We start from the raw sequence: 16,249 nt of genomic DNA on the forward strand, positions 1-16,249 counted from the left end.
AGAACAGATAAAACAAAATACTAATAACTAGAAATGGCAAACAAGGGCACATACAACTTCTCAAACAGGTCAACACAATTATAGAACAGACAGAATAAAATACTAATAACTAGAAAGGGCAAACAAGGGCACATATAACTTCTCAAACAGGTCAACACAATTATAGAACAGATAAAACAAAATACTAATAACTAGAAAGGGCAAACAAGGGCACATACAACTTCTCAAACAGGTCAACACAATTATAAAACAGATAAAACAAAATACTAATAACTAGAAACGGAAAACAAGGGCACGTTCAACTTCTCAAACAGGTCAACACAATTATAGAACAGATAAAACAAAATACTAATAACTAGAAAGGGCAAACAAGGGCACATACAACTTCTCAAACAGGTCAACACAATTATAGAACAGATAGAATAAAATACTAATAACTAGAAAGGGCAAACAAGGGCACATATAACTTCTCAAACAGGTCAACACAATTATAGAACAGAAAAAACAAAATACTAATAACTAGAAAGGGCAAACAAGGGCACATACAACTTCTCAAACAGGACAAACCAATTATAAATACTACTAAACGAGAAACGGCAAACAAGGACACATACAACTTCTCAAACAGGTCACCACAATTATAGAACAGATATAATAAAATACTAATAACTGGAAACGGCAAACAAGGGCACATCCAACTCCTCAAACAGGTCAACACAATTATAGAACAGATAGAATAAAAAACTAATAACTAGAAAGGGCAAGCAAGGGCACATACAACTTCTCAAACAGGTCAACACAATTATAAATACTACTAAACTAGAAACGGCAAACAAGCTGGCACAACCTCCCAGATAGCCCCACACAATTAAAGAACATATAGAATATTATACCAAAATGACAAAAAAGGCAAGTAGGGCAAAACTAAGTTGGCTGGGTCAATCATCTGAGTTTGACAAAATAAAGTTTGGAGATCCTGTATTTTGATATTAGTCTGGCTGTTGATTTTATGCTCATAAAAGGAATGTACTCCCTTCCACCAACCTACTCCTCATTACATTTCAGTAGAGTGTTATTATTACCAGATTCCTGTTTCTAAAAAATTGCAATAAAAACGTTGCTTTCCAGACTTGTATTTTGTTAAATGCTATTTAATGCAATAAAGGTAATACAACAGAGTCTATAGAAAGCTTCACCAACCCACAGTAAATATCCTACAGGTCCTATCATCCTCCCTAAGCTTAATATTCTATTTTGAGACAAAGTCAAACCATACATATATACTAGTAAACCAGTACCGTATTCACTGTAATCAGCGCTCCTTCCCCTATAAGTGCCCCCATCGATTTTGATAGGAATTGAAACTATCTAGACTCCCCTCTCAGACCTGACCAGACCCAATCAATAATTAATAGGAATGACACTTTAAAGCACAGATTAAAAGGATGAAAAGAAATATTTCCAAAGCTCCAGAAACTCTGGAATATGTATAATGTCCTTCGGTGATAACAACTAGTTGAAGTTGCAACATTTTTTCTATCACAACTTACATTTTGCTTTCCTAATGAACTTTAAGTCTATTTCTTTAAGTGCCCTGGACATCACTTACAGTAAATACGGTACCTATGGCCATGTGGGTGAATAGTTAGCTTGGCTCCTGTCTGAGAACCACCACAGCTCCACTGGATTGTAGTCAGGTGCTAACAAACCTACTGCCAATATTTCAAAATTTCAATGGGAAGAAATTGTGGCAACGTTTCAGAAGAGACCAAATCAGTACTTCAGAAAAAAACCTTTTTGACATATTAATACAGTAGTACTGTAAAATGCCAGAGTTTTAGCTGTTTTAGGCAATTAATTATATAAGTTCTTAAGAAAAAATAAATTTTAGTGAATTCAGATTTGAAAATTTAGAAACAATGGTGAAAATTATGGAGTCATCCAAGAAAATAGAAAGACATGGCATGTTTGTAGGACTCCTATTAAAAGGCAACAGCTAGATCTGATCGCTTGGTTAAAAGTTAATGGGTTGATTGAAATACTGGTCAATGATTGGTTGAAAACTTTAGATAAAACCCCAGGAAGTCTCTATTGGGAAAAATTATACACTGTACTGCATTGGTTTAAAACATAATTCACTAATAAAAAATAAAAAATAAAAATAAATAAAAAATAAAAATAAAAATAAAAGGGTGATGAAACTATTTAAGATGTATTTGAAGTACATCAACTTTTATGAATAAAACCCTCTGTTAAGGTTACAGAAGTAAAAGTCCTACAAAAACAAAGTTGTTTGTGTTAAATTCTCATCCACAGATACAGAAGGAGTCTATATAGGTAGGGAGGGGCCAGGATACATACAACTTTTCCTGGCGACTGAAGAAATCTCTCAAACTGAAAATATTCCTCTTACAGTCTAACCTTTGCCTATTTTAAGTCTGAGCCACAGTATTATGCAATCTTTGGCTGAATGGAGCAGATGGTAGCGGAGAAGACAGCCGTGTTGTTTGGGTAAAGGGGATTTCCTTGCAGCTGCACAAGCTGTACCGGTGTGGAATGTTTTTGGCAGTAGACTTTAAAGTATAAATGTATATTGGTATTACATGTCTACTGCAGTACAGTAACGAGTTCACTACATGTGACAAAACTTATTGGAAAGTGAAACTCAGTGAGTCATCCTCCGCTCTTACATCACATGTTAAGTTTGTACATATATGTATGTATGCATGTGTGTAAGTATGGTGTCTCCTATCATCATTGGCACTGATCTAATTCTTATGTTCCTAAAGCATGTTAATTATGTAAATATGTTCATTATATTGCTATTATTTGAGATGTACCTCCTGGGAGAGGGCTTGTGTAGGCTTTGCCTGCTGCCCAATTTCCATTAAATCCGATTGATTTGATAAAATATTTTGAAATGAAAATAAAATATGACAAAACTTATTGGAAAGTGAAACTCAATGAGTCATCCTCCGGTCTTACATCACATGTAACGCTAACTGCAATTAAAACCCAATTCACGCTGGCAAACTGCACACTGCTGCCATTTTGTTTTCATTTGCGTGTATTCTAATCTCCAGCCGAAAGCTGATATTTATAGACTCCTCGAAAACAGGAAAAGCCAAATTTTAAAAACTTTTTTTGAAAATTTTGGGGTCAGCACCAGAGGCATTTAAGGGTTGGTCAGGTAGCAGAAAAGAGACATATATTATAGTTCGACCTTACCTATGTACAATAGAGCATTATTTTATAGTTGTTACTCTGGGAAAGGAAGTATAAAACTCATTAACCCCTGCACATTTAAACTGGACTTGCCCAGTGTATGATTTGGTAAGGGGTGAATGGGTTAGAGTCATGTGCTTCCCAGTCTCCAGGTCAGACTCTGAATAACATGAAACTGTTGCAGTGTTGCAGTTTTGACTGTTGCATCAGAAATGCAATTATAAGTATAACAGTAATAGATAAATTCATAGGCCATACTGGGTTTCAAACCTGAAACCTTTCAGTTAAACACAAAATAGACGGCATTTTTACTACCTCAACAGTGACAGATCAATTCACTGTCCAGTCTGGGTTCAGAACCCAAACCTTCAAACCATGGATAAAATAGACAAGAACTACACGACCTCTACAATGACAGATCAATTCACTGTCCAGTCTGGGTTCAGAACCCGAACCTTCAAACCACAGATAAAATAGACAAGAACTACACCACCTCAACAGTGACATATCAATTCACTGTCCAGTCTGGGTTCAGAACCCCAACCTTCAAACCATGGATAAAATAGACAAGATCTTCACGACCTCTACAGTGACAGATCAATTCACTGTCTAGTCTGGGTTCAGAACCCGAACCTTCAAACCACATATAAAATAGACAAGAACTACACGACCTCAACAATGACAGATCAATTCACTGTCCAGTCTGGGTTCAGTACCCGAACCTTCAAACCATGGATAAAATAGACAAGAACTACACGACTTCTACAGTGACAGATCAATTCACTGTCCAGTCTGGGTTCAGAACTCGAAACCTTCAAACCATGGATAAATTAGACAAGAACTACACGACCTCAACAGTGACATATCAATTCACTGTCCAGTCTGGGTTCAGAACTCGAAACCTTCAATCCATGGATAAAATAGACAAGAACTACACGACTTCTACGGTGACAGATCAATTCACTGTCCAGTCTGGGTTCAGAACTCGAAACCTTCAATCCATGGATAAAATAGACAAGAACTACACGACCTCTACAGTGACAGATCAATTCATTGTCCAGTCTGGGTTCAGAACCCGAACCTTCAAACCACGGATAAAATAGACAAGAACTACGCGACCTCAACAGTGACAGATCAATTAACTGTCCAGTCTGGGTTCAGAACCTGAACCTTCAAACCACGGTTAAAATAGACAAGAACTACACGACCTCAACAGTGACAGATCAATTCACTGTCCAGTTTGGGTTCAGAACCCGAACCTTCAAACCACAGATAAAATAGACAAGAACTACACGACCTCAACAGTGAAAGATCAATTCACTGTCCAGTCTGGGTTCAGAACTCAAACCTTCAAACCACGGATAAAATAGACAAGAACTACGCGACCTCAACAGTGACAGATCAATTAACTGCCCAGTCTGGGTTCAGAACCTGAACCTTCAAACCACGGTTAAAATAGACTAGAACTACACGACCTCAACAGTGACAGATCAATTCACTGTCCAGTTTGGGTTCAGAACCCGAACCTTCAAACCACAGATAAAATAGACAAGAACTACACGACCTCAACAGTGAAAGATCAATTCACTGTCCAGTCTGGGTTCAGAACTCGAAACCTTCAATCCATGGATAAAATAGACAAGAACTACACGACCTCAACAGTGAAAGATCAATTGACTGTCCAGTCTGGGTTCAGAACTCGAAACCTTCAAACCATGGATAAATTAGACAAGAACTACACGACCTCAACAGTGACAGATCAATTCACTGTCCAGTTTGGGTTCAGAACCCGAACCTTCAAACCACAGATAAAATAGACAAGAACTACACGCCCTCAACAGTGACAGATCAATTCCCTGTCCAGTCTGGGTTCAGAACTCGAAACCTTCAAACCATGGATAAATTAGACAAGACCTACACGACCTCAACAGTGACAGATCAATTCACTGTCTAGTCTGGGTTCAGAACCCGAACCTTCAAACCACGGATAAAATAGACAAGAGCTACGCGACCTCAACAGTGACAGATCAATTAACTGCCCAGTCTGGGTTCAGAACCTGAACCTTCAAACCACGGTTAAAATAGACAAGAACTACACGACCTCAACAGTGACAGATCAATTCCCTGTCCAGTCTGGGTTCAGAACTCGAAACCTTCAATCCATGGATAAAATAGACAAGAACTACACGACCTCTACAGTGACAGATCAATTCATTGTCCAGTCTGGGTTCAGAACCCGAACCTTCAAACCACGGATAAAATAGACAAGAGCTACGCGACCTCAACAGTGACAGATCAATTAACTGTCCAGTCTGGGTTCAGAACCTGAACCTTCAAACCACGGTTAAAATAGACAAGAACTACACGACCTCAACAGTGAAAGATCAATTGACTGTCCAGTCTGGGTTCAGAACTCGAAACCTTCAAACCATGGATAAATTAGACAAGACCTACACGACCTCAACAGTGACAGATCAATTCACTGTCTAGTCTGGGTTCAGAACCCGAACCTTCAAACCATGGATAAAATAGACAAGAACTTCACGACCTCTACAGTGACAGATCAATTCACTGTCCGGTCTGTGTTTCGAACCTTAACCATCAAACCACAGATAACATAGACAAGAACTACACGACTTTAGCAGACAGAGTCCTTTACCCGACATCTAAACAGACGCTCTAATCAACTGAACTTCTTGGACACTGATGATTGACCCAGTCCAGTTCTGCTTCATTTCATATTAATTTCATATTTATCAAGCAATAAATCCAGGGAGCCAACACAAAGCCTCTTACTTAAAGGGGATGGGCTTATTACAGGGCATATATAGAGGTTTTGTCAGTATTTTTATTGAACTGGACAGAAATGGATGGGCTTATTACAGGACATATATAGAGGATTTGTCAGTATTTTTATTGAACTGGACAGAAATGGGTGGTCTTATTACAGGACATATATAGAGGTTTTGTCAGTATTTTTATTGACCTGGACAGAAATGGATGGGCTTATTACAGGACAGGTATAGAGGTTTTGTCAGTGTTTTTATTGAACTGGACAGAAATGGGTGGGCTTATTATAGGACTTATATAGAGGTTTTGTCAGTATTTTTATTGAACTAGACAGAAATGGGTGGGCTTATTATAGGACATATATAGAGGTTTTGCCAGTATTTTTATTGAACTGGACAGAAATGGATGGGCTTATTACAGGACAGGTATAGAGGTTTTGTCAGTGTTTTTATTGAACTGGACAGAAATGGGTGGGCTTATTACAGGACATATATAGAGGTTTTGTCAGTATTTTTATTGAACTAGACAGAAATGGGTGGGCTTATTATAGGACATATATAGAGGTTTTGTCAATATTTTTATTGAACTGGACAGAAATGGGTGGGCTTATTACCAGGCATGGGCTTATTGCCAGATAAATATGTTAAGAACAGTAAAGGTATGACTAACTCAGACTTACAGCCAACTGTAAATGTATGACTAACTCAGACTTACAGCCAACTGTAAATGTATGACTAACTCAGACTTACAGCCAACAGTAAAGGTATGACTAACTCAGACTTATAGCCAACAGTAAATGTATGACTAACTCAGACTTACAGCCAACAGTAAATGTATGACTAACTCAGACTTACAGCCAACTGTAAATCAGTGAAACTGTTGGTAAGTTATATAAAACCTGACAAAAAGTAGCCTGAATTAATTCATGTTGTACCAAGTACAATAAAATCTGGAATAGGAACTCACATCTTGGTCTTTCTTATACATTGTAGCCATAGCTTATTTCAAGATGTGTATTAGTAACATCCAAAGCAAACTGACAAATCACTAGTCTAGATAACATCATTGTAATTCTTAGATAGCAATATTGATAAAGCCTCGGGGTTCGACCCAGTCAGTGTAGTTATTGTGTTTTGTTTGTTATTTTAAATTTTGGACAAATATTATTCTGTAAAATGTATCCATGACAAATTGTGATTTTTATGGAACATTTCTTTTTAAAAGGACTTCTTTCTTGTCAATGTTAATATTACAGCTTAACATGTTGGTACATTTTACTGTCATGTGATCCTGTTTTCCAACTATCTAAAAATTGTTTCTAATATTTATTTATTTTTCATTCCTTTATTTTAAATCTTTTTCTTTTTATATCAAGTTTATAAGTATTGTACATGTAGTCCTCTTCAATGTATTTCATGATGATCATTGAAATCAAAGTTGTAGTTTTTGTGACGTTATTGTTTTCAGAAATTTTAAAGTATAAAAATAAAGCAAAACATTTTTTTTTATGATTAGCTTTAAAACATGAATTTTGAATCAGAATTATATAAGACAGCCATGTTTCTCTGAGAGCAGCAAATGACAGCACTGTTCCTGAGGATATGCTTATATTGTATCAATTAGGAGGTCCCATTACCAGGTGTGTTGATGATGTAGCAGGGGTGATTTTACATACAATCTCTGAACACACTTAACAAACATAGCCTACATCACTGGTGTATGAGGTAACCTGGAGTGCTGGGGACCACATGTGTGTGTCGATCCCCAGGGTAATTGATTCCTTGAACATGTAGACAGGTATTTACAAACAACTTAAAACAGGAAATGTCCAACATATTGATGTATCAACACCAATTCGGAAAATCCTTGAAATTAATTACAAGCGACATCTACAGCTATCTCAAGGACAAGCCGGGTCTTCAAGTGCTCAATTTTACAAGTAACCATGCAAAAATTTATGAAGGAAATTTGTTCAGTATATTAACACACTGAGGAACAACTGTGGCACATTTTGTGTTGGAGAACCAACCCCCTTTACCAGACAATGAGATAAAGAATGCGTGGGGAGTACCATGGGGAGTACCGTGGTTACCCCAGGCACAGTACCCCGAGGACTTACTGTCACAGACTGTTTATACAGACAGGCATGGGGCCGCATGCAGTACCTACATTAAGTGGTTGTTCAATTAAGTACTTTTTCACAGTCCTGGATGATATGTACACTCAATTCCTCTTCCACTGTGTTGTTGTTGACTCATTACAAGTGAGGTTTATTTAGGATGGGAGGGGCTCTATAAGGGGGCCTCATGCAGTAGTGGCTCGTCAGATCTGTTGATCAACTTTAAACAGTTGATATTTCTTATCATTAGGCTGTTTAAAACTTATGACAGATTTTAATCTATGTTTATATACAATAAATTTACTAATCTAATCTTAGTTTACCATACAGCTGTTGTTATTATAATATCAAGCTTATAGTAATTTACGTTAAGTTTTTTTATAAGACTTTATCTTTAAACAGTTAATTTACACTAGATTTTTTGTACATGTTATTTTCCATCTGAAGACACAAAAAAAAATCATTTTAATGTATTTTTTCAATCTATCTTAACATGCATTACAGATTGTTTTATTTAGATTTTAAGCTACACAAAAGTATTTTTTAGATGTGCATGGATATATCTTATTTTATCATAGACAGTCTATATACTGTTAAGTATTTTTTAGATGTGCATGGATATATCTTATTTTATCATAGACAGTCTATATACTGTTAAGTATTTTTTAGATGTGCATGGATATATCTTATTTTATCATAGACAGTCTATATACTGTTAAGTATTTTTTAGATGTGCATGGATATATCTTATTTTATCATAGACAGTCTATATACTGTTAAGTATTTTTTAGATGTGCATGGATATATCTTATTTTATCATAGACAGTCTATATACTGTTAAGTATTTTTTAGATGTGCATGGATATATCTTATTTTATCATAGACAGTCTATATACTGATATATCTTATTTTATCATAGACAGTCTATATACTGTTAAGGTTTCTATTGGTCTTCATTTTCTTACAAGGTGATTTTTTTTCTGTTTTTTCTCTTCTTTTTTCTTTCTTTGTTAATTTTAAACTACAGTTCATTTTTTTCACATGATTTATATTTTTTTAATAAAAACTTACTTACCTTGTTTACCAGAACCTGGTAATGTCAGTCTAATGTCATTTGCTGAACACTAGCGGTGTACATGTATTTAGACAGGTTTAATACTGAGATATTACTATTGAAGGATATCTGCCTGGGGGTCATAACCTTTCCAGTATCATTGTATTGTAATCTGATTATAAACGATGAGTATAGGAGAAATTACTGACTCATTAACTGGTCTACTTCCTTATTCAATGAATTCCTAGTATTAAAACAAGCTATAAGTACATAAAATGTTTGTGTAAATGTCAATTACGATTGACATAAAAAATAACAGCATCATAAGGCTATATATATACATTACAACACTATATATAGCGAAATCAGAAAGGAGAAGAAGAAGAAGAAGAAGAAGAAGAAGAAGTAGAAGAAGAAGAAGAAGAAGAAGAAGAAGAAGAAGAAGAAGAAGAAGAAGAAGAAGAAGAAGAAGAAGAAGAAGAAGAGGAAGAAGAAGAAGAAGAGGAAGCAGAAGAAAATCTTAGCCTATGTACGGAAAAATACAATCTACAACAATAGTTATATTGCTCTGGCAATGAAAAGTAAACTTCCACAACCCTGCTTCCCTGAAGGAGCCCCTGAGGATAAAATACTTACCAGAGAGACAGACCATGTGCTCTAGCTGGGATTATTATAGAGAGGATTCAGTAACCATAACAACTGGTGTATTCACACTTCCATCATACAAAGTCTTCCTGACAGAAACTGGGAAGATTTTCAAGGCAGAATCATCAGAGGAAATGTGTAGTACTTACGTTGTATAAACCACCGATTTACATGTATACACTGGATTATCATGTAGACCGAGGATGATGAAATCACTAGTTTCGGCAGCTGGGAGCTTTTCAAAATATCACACATTCTCAGTAAAGGTGTCCAATTACAATGGCCTGCCCCCTTTAGTAAGATATAACACAGACATAAATATTGGTGGTGTCTATAGGGTATGTATACCAATGAATACTAACACCTACTTAGGATAATTGTATAATTATACAAGAATGATAAAACTCATGACCAGGAATAGATTTAACAGTTTCACATTGTGGCATCTTAAACATTTGTTATAATGTAATGTAATGGAGAATTTTGAAGTTGCTAATCAATTTTTCTAAAGAAAACATTGCATTGAATCTATTTTCAACTGTGATGTATTTTATATGTACAAATGTTATAAAGACAGAGGCATCCTAATAATGGATGATTGGTCTTTATATAAATTTCTCGCAATCACATTGGTCGGATCCTATACACGTGCCCACTCCTCAAAAACTCATGTAGACTGGTTATCCGGTGAATAACGATTTCTAAATACAGACTTAATGGAAATTCCCCGGAACCTGTCCTAGCGCATGCTCAGTTAGACCGGAACGCGATCTGTCAGACGACAATAGAAGATGGCTGCTGGCGAACGTTTCTCCTCTGTTACATCAGAAAATTACCAAAACGAGTATAAAGATGCTGTTAACATAAAAAGGCCATTGAACAAGCAGTGCACGTCCTCCATGTTTATCTTAAGAAAAATTACCTAGACGATGAAAGCTACAACGCTGAACTGTTGAATTCAAACCTGGCTAAATTTTACACAAAGACTGGCGTACGAAAATCAGAACCTTGAGTGTTGTTTTGTTGAATTTTATTGTTGAAGCAAATAATAATACAGTTATGGGCTTTTGTGCTGGTAAATATGATGTGATATGAACCTGGAAAAGTGATATAGACCTCGGCTTCGCCTCAGTCAATATCACTCTTTCAGGTTCATATCACATCATATTCATCAGCACAAAAGTCCATAATTGTATAATATAACACAAATTTCAGGAGGGTTTTCATAACAGTTCGAGACATGTGGTCATTATAGAGATCATTGGCACATTTTTATGATTTTCTAAAAATTATAATAAAATAACTAAATTTCAATTTCAAATATACAAAATCCTCAAATATATATTTGTACCAGTGCAGGTATCTCTGTAGTATATCACTTAAATGAAATACCAATACAATGAGAGGTACCACTCCATTGATACCTTAATCTATTGATAAACCACTCCAGTGATGTACCACTCCAGTGATGTACCACTCCCATATACCACTCCATTGATACCTTAATCTATTGATAAACCACTCCAGTGATGTACCACTCCAGTGATGTACCACTCCCATATACCACTCCATTGATACCTTAATCTATTGATAAACCACTCCAGTGATGTACCACTCCAGTGATGTACCACTCCCATATACCACTCCATTGATACCTTAATCTATTGATAAACCAATCAAATGATATACCACTGAAAGGAGTTTTAAGGGCAAATGCCTAACAAAGAGAGATATAACTACAATTAGAAAATCCAAGGGGAAATACCACAGCGATGAGATACCACTCCAAAGCTGAACACCACGACAGTGGAGTACCACTCTAAGGAAAATATACCACTAAATGGAGTAATACTCTTAGGGGAAAATACCACTACAATGGAGTACCACTCCAAAGAAAAATACCACTTCAATGGAGTACCACTCCAAAGAAAAATACCACTTCAATGGAAGGCCACTCTAAGGAAATATAATATCAATGAAATACCACTCCAAGGAAAATACCACTGCAAAGATATACCACTCTAAGGGAAAATACCATCACAATATATATATATATATGGGGCAAAGAAGTAATTCAAACAGTGTGGACAAGTTAAGGTTGTCAAATTTTCGGAGTGATCCTTTATCAAGACACAGTGAAACAGAACAGTTACATGTACATATACATCATATTACAAGAAGATAGAACTGATATACTATAATTGAAAATACAGCTATTGTATAAAACCAATCTATATATAGTCCCCTCGGCTAAAGACAGCCGAAGGCAGCAATTAAGCTGAGAGCATCGCGGACATGGAACACTGATAGTCTAAATATCAGAATGCTTGCTGGCTCTGCTCTATAGCGAAAGTATATATATATATATATGCTTTATCTTTCTAAATTATAAGGGATGGCACTTTCATGAAATACCACTCCAGTGAAATACCACTCCACTTAGAGGTGTCATGCTATTGAGATATGACTTCCAGCACATGTTTTTCAACTATTTTCAATCCGTATTTGCAGTAAACAATATTTCGATAATTTTGGGAGTCTGGAAAATGTATGGTATCCTAACAATATGAAGTGGACAGCTAGGATTTAATTATGTTGACTATGATCATGATGTAGACCTTTGACTGAGGATGAGTGGAGTCAGTGGTTGTTGTTGTAAGGTATGAGATATCCCCAGCAGCCCAACACATCCCCATGCCACCCCTCCAATTTATATAAAGTGAAAGTGGGTGATACCACAGATAGTCTATTTTACGCCCTATTAGCTGTTAGAGCCCCGTAAGTAGATCGTTCACAGCCACATATCTGTACGTATAATCAGTTCTATTTCTCGGACACTTATTCAATTCAATTCGTTTATTATAATCACTTGAGCTTTTCGACGCTGCATACTTTTTCGGTAGACAGTTAGACATTTGTAGTTTTGTGTAAAGATACACGTGTGAAGCATGACACAGCCACTACTGTGACTTTAGGACGTATCTAACCTGTACTGCTTACCTGTAAAATCATTGTCCACGGTATCGTCCTAACGGTCCCTGTCCCATCAACTTCGAGCTTGTCAAGCACACCGGAAGCTGTCATCCGAGACGTTTACACCAGCACGTGCATTTCGGCACATTTCACAGTTAGGATAATGATCTTATTTTTCTAACGTGAATAGGATTGATCCTATTTGAATTGCTATTTGTTCCTAACATGCCGATTGTTACTATTAGTACAGATTGTTACAGTTTAGTAGTTGTTGCCTAGATACATAGTAATAGATACATATATAGATATAGATACATAGATTTTATTCTGACAAAACTAGGATTTTATAATCCTTTGACAGTTTGACAGCTCTGAAAAAAAAAATGAAACAAAAAAACATTTCAATAAGATGTGACGTTTATATTTCTATTTTTTTTCAATGTTCCTGTTGATTGTTGTTACTATTTGTTCCTGAATTGTCCATTGTTGTAATTTTCCTGTTGATTATTGTTACGCTTTGTTCCTAAATTGTCCATTGTTACAATTTACCTGTTGATTGTTGTTACTATTTGTTCCTGATTTGTCCATTGTTACAATTTACCTGTTGATTATTGTTACGCTTTGTTCCTGAATTGTCCATTGTTACAATTTACCTGTTGATTATTGTTACGCTTTGTTCCTGAATTGTCCATTGTTACAATTTACCTGTTGATTATTGTTACTATTTGTAAATAAATTGTCCATTATTACAATTTTCCTGTTGATTGTTGTTACTATTTGTTCCTGAATTGTCCATTATTACAATTTACCTGTTGATTGTTGTTACTATTTGTTCCTGATTTGTCCATTGTTGTAATTTTCCTGTTGATTATTGTTACGCTTTGTTCCTAAATTGTCCATTGCTACAATTTACTTGTAGATCAACTTTCAGAGAAATGCCATTCCAATGATGATATCATCTTTGTACTGAAAGTTGACCTAAACCCCTAAAACATGTAAAATTACTCTGAACACCTTTGTTTAAGTCCAAATATAGCTGTAACAAATCCTCAAGTTACCCAATTATCAGCCCAATTTGTTACATCTGTCAATATGTCAAAATATATAATGGAGTTGATCTAACCTAATTCCGCCACTGAATAACAAAGGATCTCACTATATTTAAAACTTGGCTCGATTTCATTTTTCTTCCAAACTGAAAAAAAATCACCAAGGTGATCAATATATTACCTTCTTGCAATAAATTTGAGTTACCTCCCCTACTTAATTTTTTCACTTCAAAATTTTGTTGATATTTATCAAAATTTGATGTTGAAACCCTTAATTTACGATTATAACAAATGATAAACATATTTGGGATTATTTTTCAATAATAATATTATTAACAATTTTTATACATAAATATTTATTATATTTTGATTTTAAGTCCATTTGACTGGGTAAAACGAAACAACAAGAACTTTCTGGGTGGTTGGTAGCATATTGTTGTTGAGGGGCATATCACAGCGCTCTCAAGTATATAGTCACTTTGCCTCTTCTCAGATATAGTTTTATGTTTTAAGTTTGGTCAAATTAACAAAGTATGTTACTTAATCAACCAATATTGAAAAATTCACAGAAAAACCAAGTTTTAGTCGATAACTCCAGGGAAAGTTCTGTTTAGGTGGAAGACTATTTAAGATGCATGGATTATAATTTATTGATGTTAGCTTCCGTACTATTTTACCAACTCTTATGAAATTGAATAAATTACTTAAGATCATAGCGTATTACACTACTGTGTCGCACGTCTCTAGTAAGTATGATAACTGTTCCTTGTTAAAACTACAGAAAAACAGCAAATTCTTGACATTCCACATTAAATTTGTTAAAATGGTCGACTTTGAAAACTTAACCTAAATCAAACACAACACATAACAAAAATGTACATATTCTAAATATCTTTATTAAAATGTGTTCACTATGTTATTATTGTATTAATAACCAAAGTTTTGTTATCATTTTTCTACTTGATTAAGACAGTTATATAATTATATGACATTTAAAGAAACAAAAATATAAATTTTACGTCTTTTTAGGTTATATTTTGATTAAGATCCCTAATAGAAAATAATAAATTAAAACTCGAGGGGAGGTAATTCACTCTAAATATATTGAACAAAATTAACTAATATACCTATCTACTGAGAATTTTGTTTATTTTTCTTTATCTTGTAAATCAATCAGAGAGTTAAAACGAAAGTTAGAAAGTGATTGTGGACAAGGCTATGCTAAGGATAGTTAATAGAATACCCATAAATGTTAAACGAACTGTCATTGTCGAGTGACCTTTTGGGGCTTGCCACCTCAGTCAAGCAGATCCGCAGGCCGCCATGCATATATACCGTAGCGAATTTAAGAAGCTGTCACCTTTAGGAGGGTTGTCGGTACTTTAGTAAAACCTCTTATAGTTAAAATAATTATAAAGATTTTTTTCCAACATCGTTTCCATTGTATTTTTCATCCATATATTGGGAATCGATTTGCAAAGTAAAGAACACTCAACACGGTTCTAGTCACATACGTGAATGAATTACCTCCCCTACTTTTTTAATTTATTGTTTATCTGTTAGATATTTTTATCAAAATTTGATATAATAACACCACAATTTTACATTTAAAATTTTAAAACTACAAAATTTACTTATATCATTACCAAATTTAACAAAATAATTCATAGACTTTTGATGAATATAAAAAACAAAATAAATTAAATATATTTACATATATATATGTAATACATAATGTTGCTGTTAACGTTACTATATTGAAATAGTATAACAAACTTACTTTTTGCTGCGGCGTGGCTATTCTTAGTCTGCCTGTTAAACCAAAACAAAGGTCAGACCATTCGTGTGATTATCCTCCCTCAATATCACTACAGCGAAATTGTCTCGAAACCCACAATTAATAAAGACAATAATCCTTTCAACAACATTCGTCTCCCTATGTTGCCAACTAGGCTTCTCTAAAAAGTTTTGAAATACGGAACGAATACTTTGAAAGTAGACTCCAGTAAATTAACACTGAATTCCAGTAATCTTACTAGGATGTCCTGGAACCATGTCTGATTTAAGATGAATTGTGACAATCTCGAGTGGTGGTCGCCATCCCCGTTAAGATTATAAACAAATTCGGAAGGAAATCGCTATCCTCGTTTTGATTTGGTGTAAAAGGTTTACATTTTAACAGATTAAATTTATTTCAAAAGTAAGCAAGCATACATTTTTTTTAAGAAACTCGATACCTTGGTTGCAAAACCTTTCCATGCGAGCAATTTGGCAGTCGTTTAAAAATAACGATGCATATTTCTCAGTGCACTCTGCGCAAAACTAACTTTTCACCTTTTTGACATTTTGATTGACCAATGAAAAAATCATTGTATCGCAATGTTGAAAATAAGC

General features: G+C 35.0%; 1 protein-coding gene across 1 annotated transcript in view; it reads right to left on the reverse strand.

Moving 5' to 3' along the window:
* LOC110448738 (centrosomal protein of 290 kDa-like) overlaps window positions 1-12,860 on the reverse strand; it is a 155,083-nt gene extending 142,223 nt beyond the window's left edge. The window contains exon 1 of the mRNA XM_021495142.1: window positions 12,834-12,860. Within this exon, the coding sequence (XP_021350817.1) occupies window positions 12,834-12,845 (12 nt within the window). The 5' untranslated portion in view covers window positions 12,846-12,860. The remainder of the gene's footprint in view (window positions 1-12,833) is intronic.
* Between the last annotated feature and the right edge of the window lie 3,389 nt (window positions 12,861-16,249).

This window comes from Mizuhopecten yessoensis, unplaced genomic scaffold (genome assembly GCF_002113885.1).
Source record: "Mizuhopecten yessoensis strain PY_sf001 unplaced genomic scaffold, ASM211388v2 scaffold4231, whole genome shotgun sequence".
Classification (NCBI taxonomy): Eukaryota; Metazoa; Mollusca; class Bivalvia; order Pectinida; family Pectinidae; genus Mizuhopecten; species Mizuhopecten yessoensis.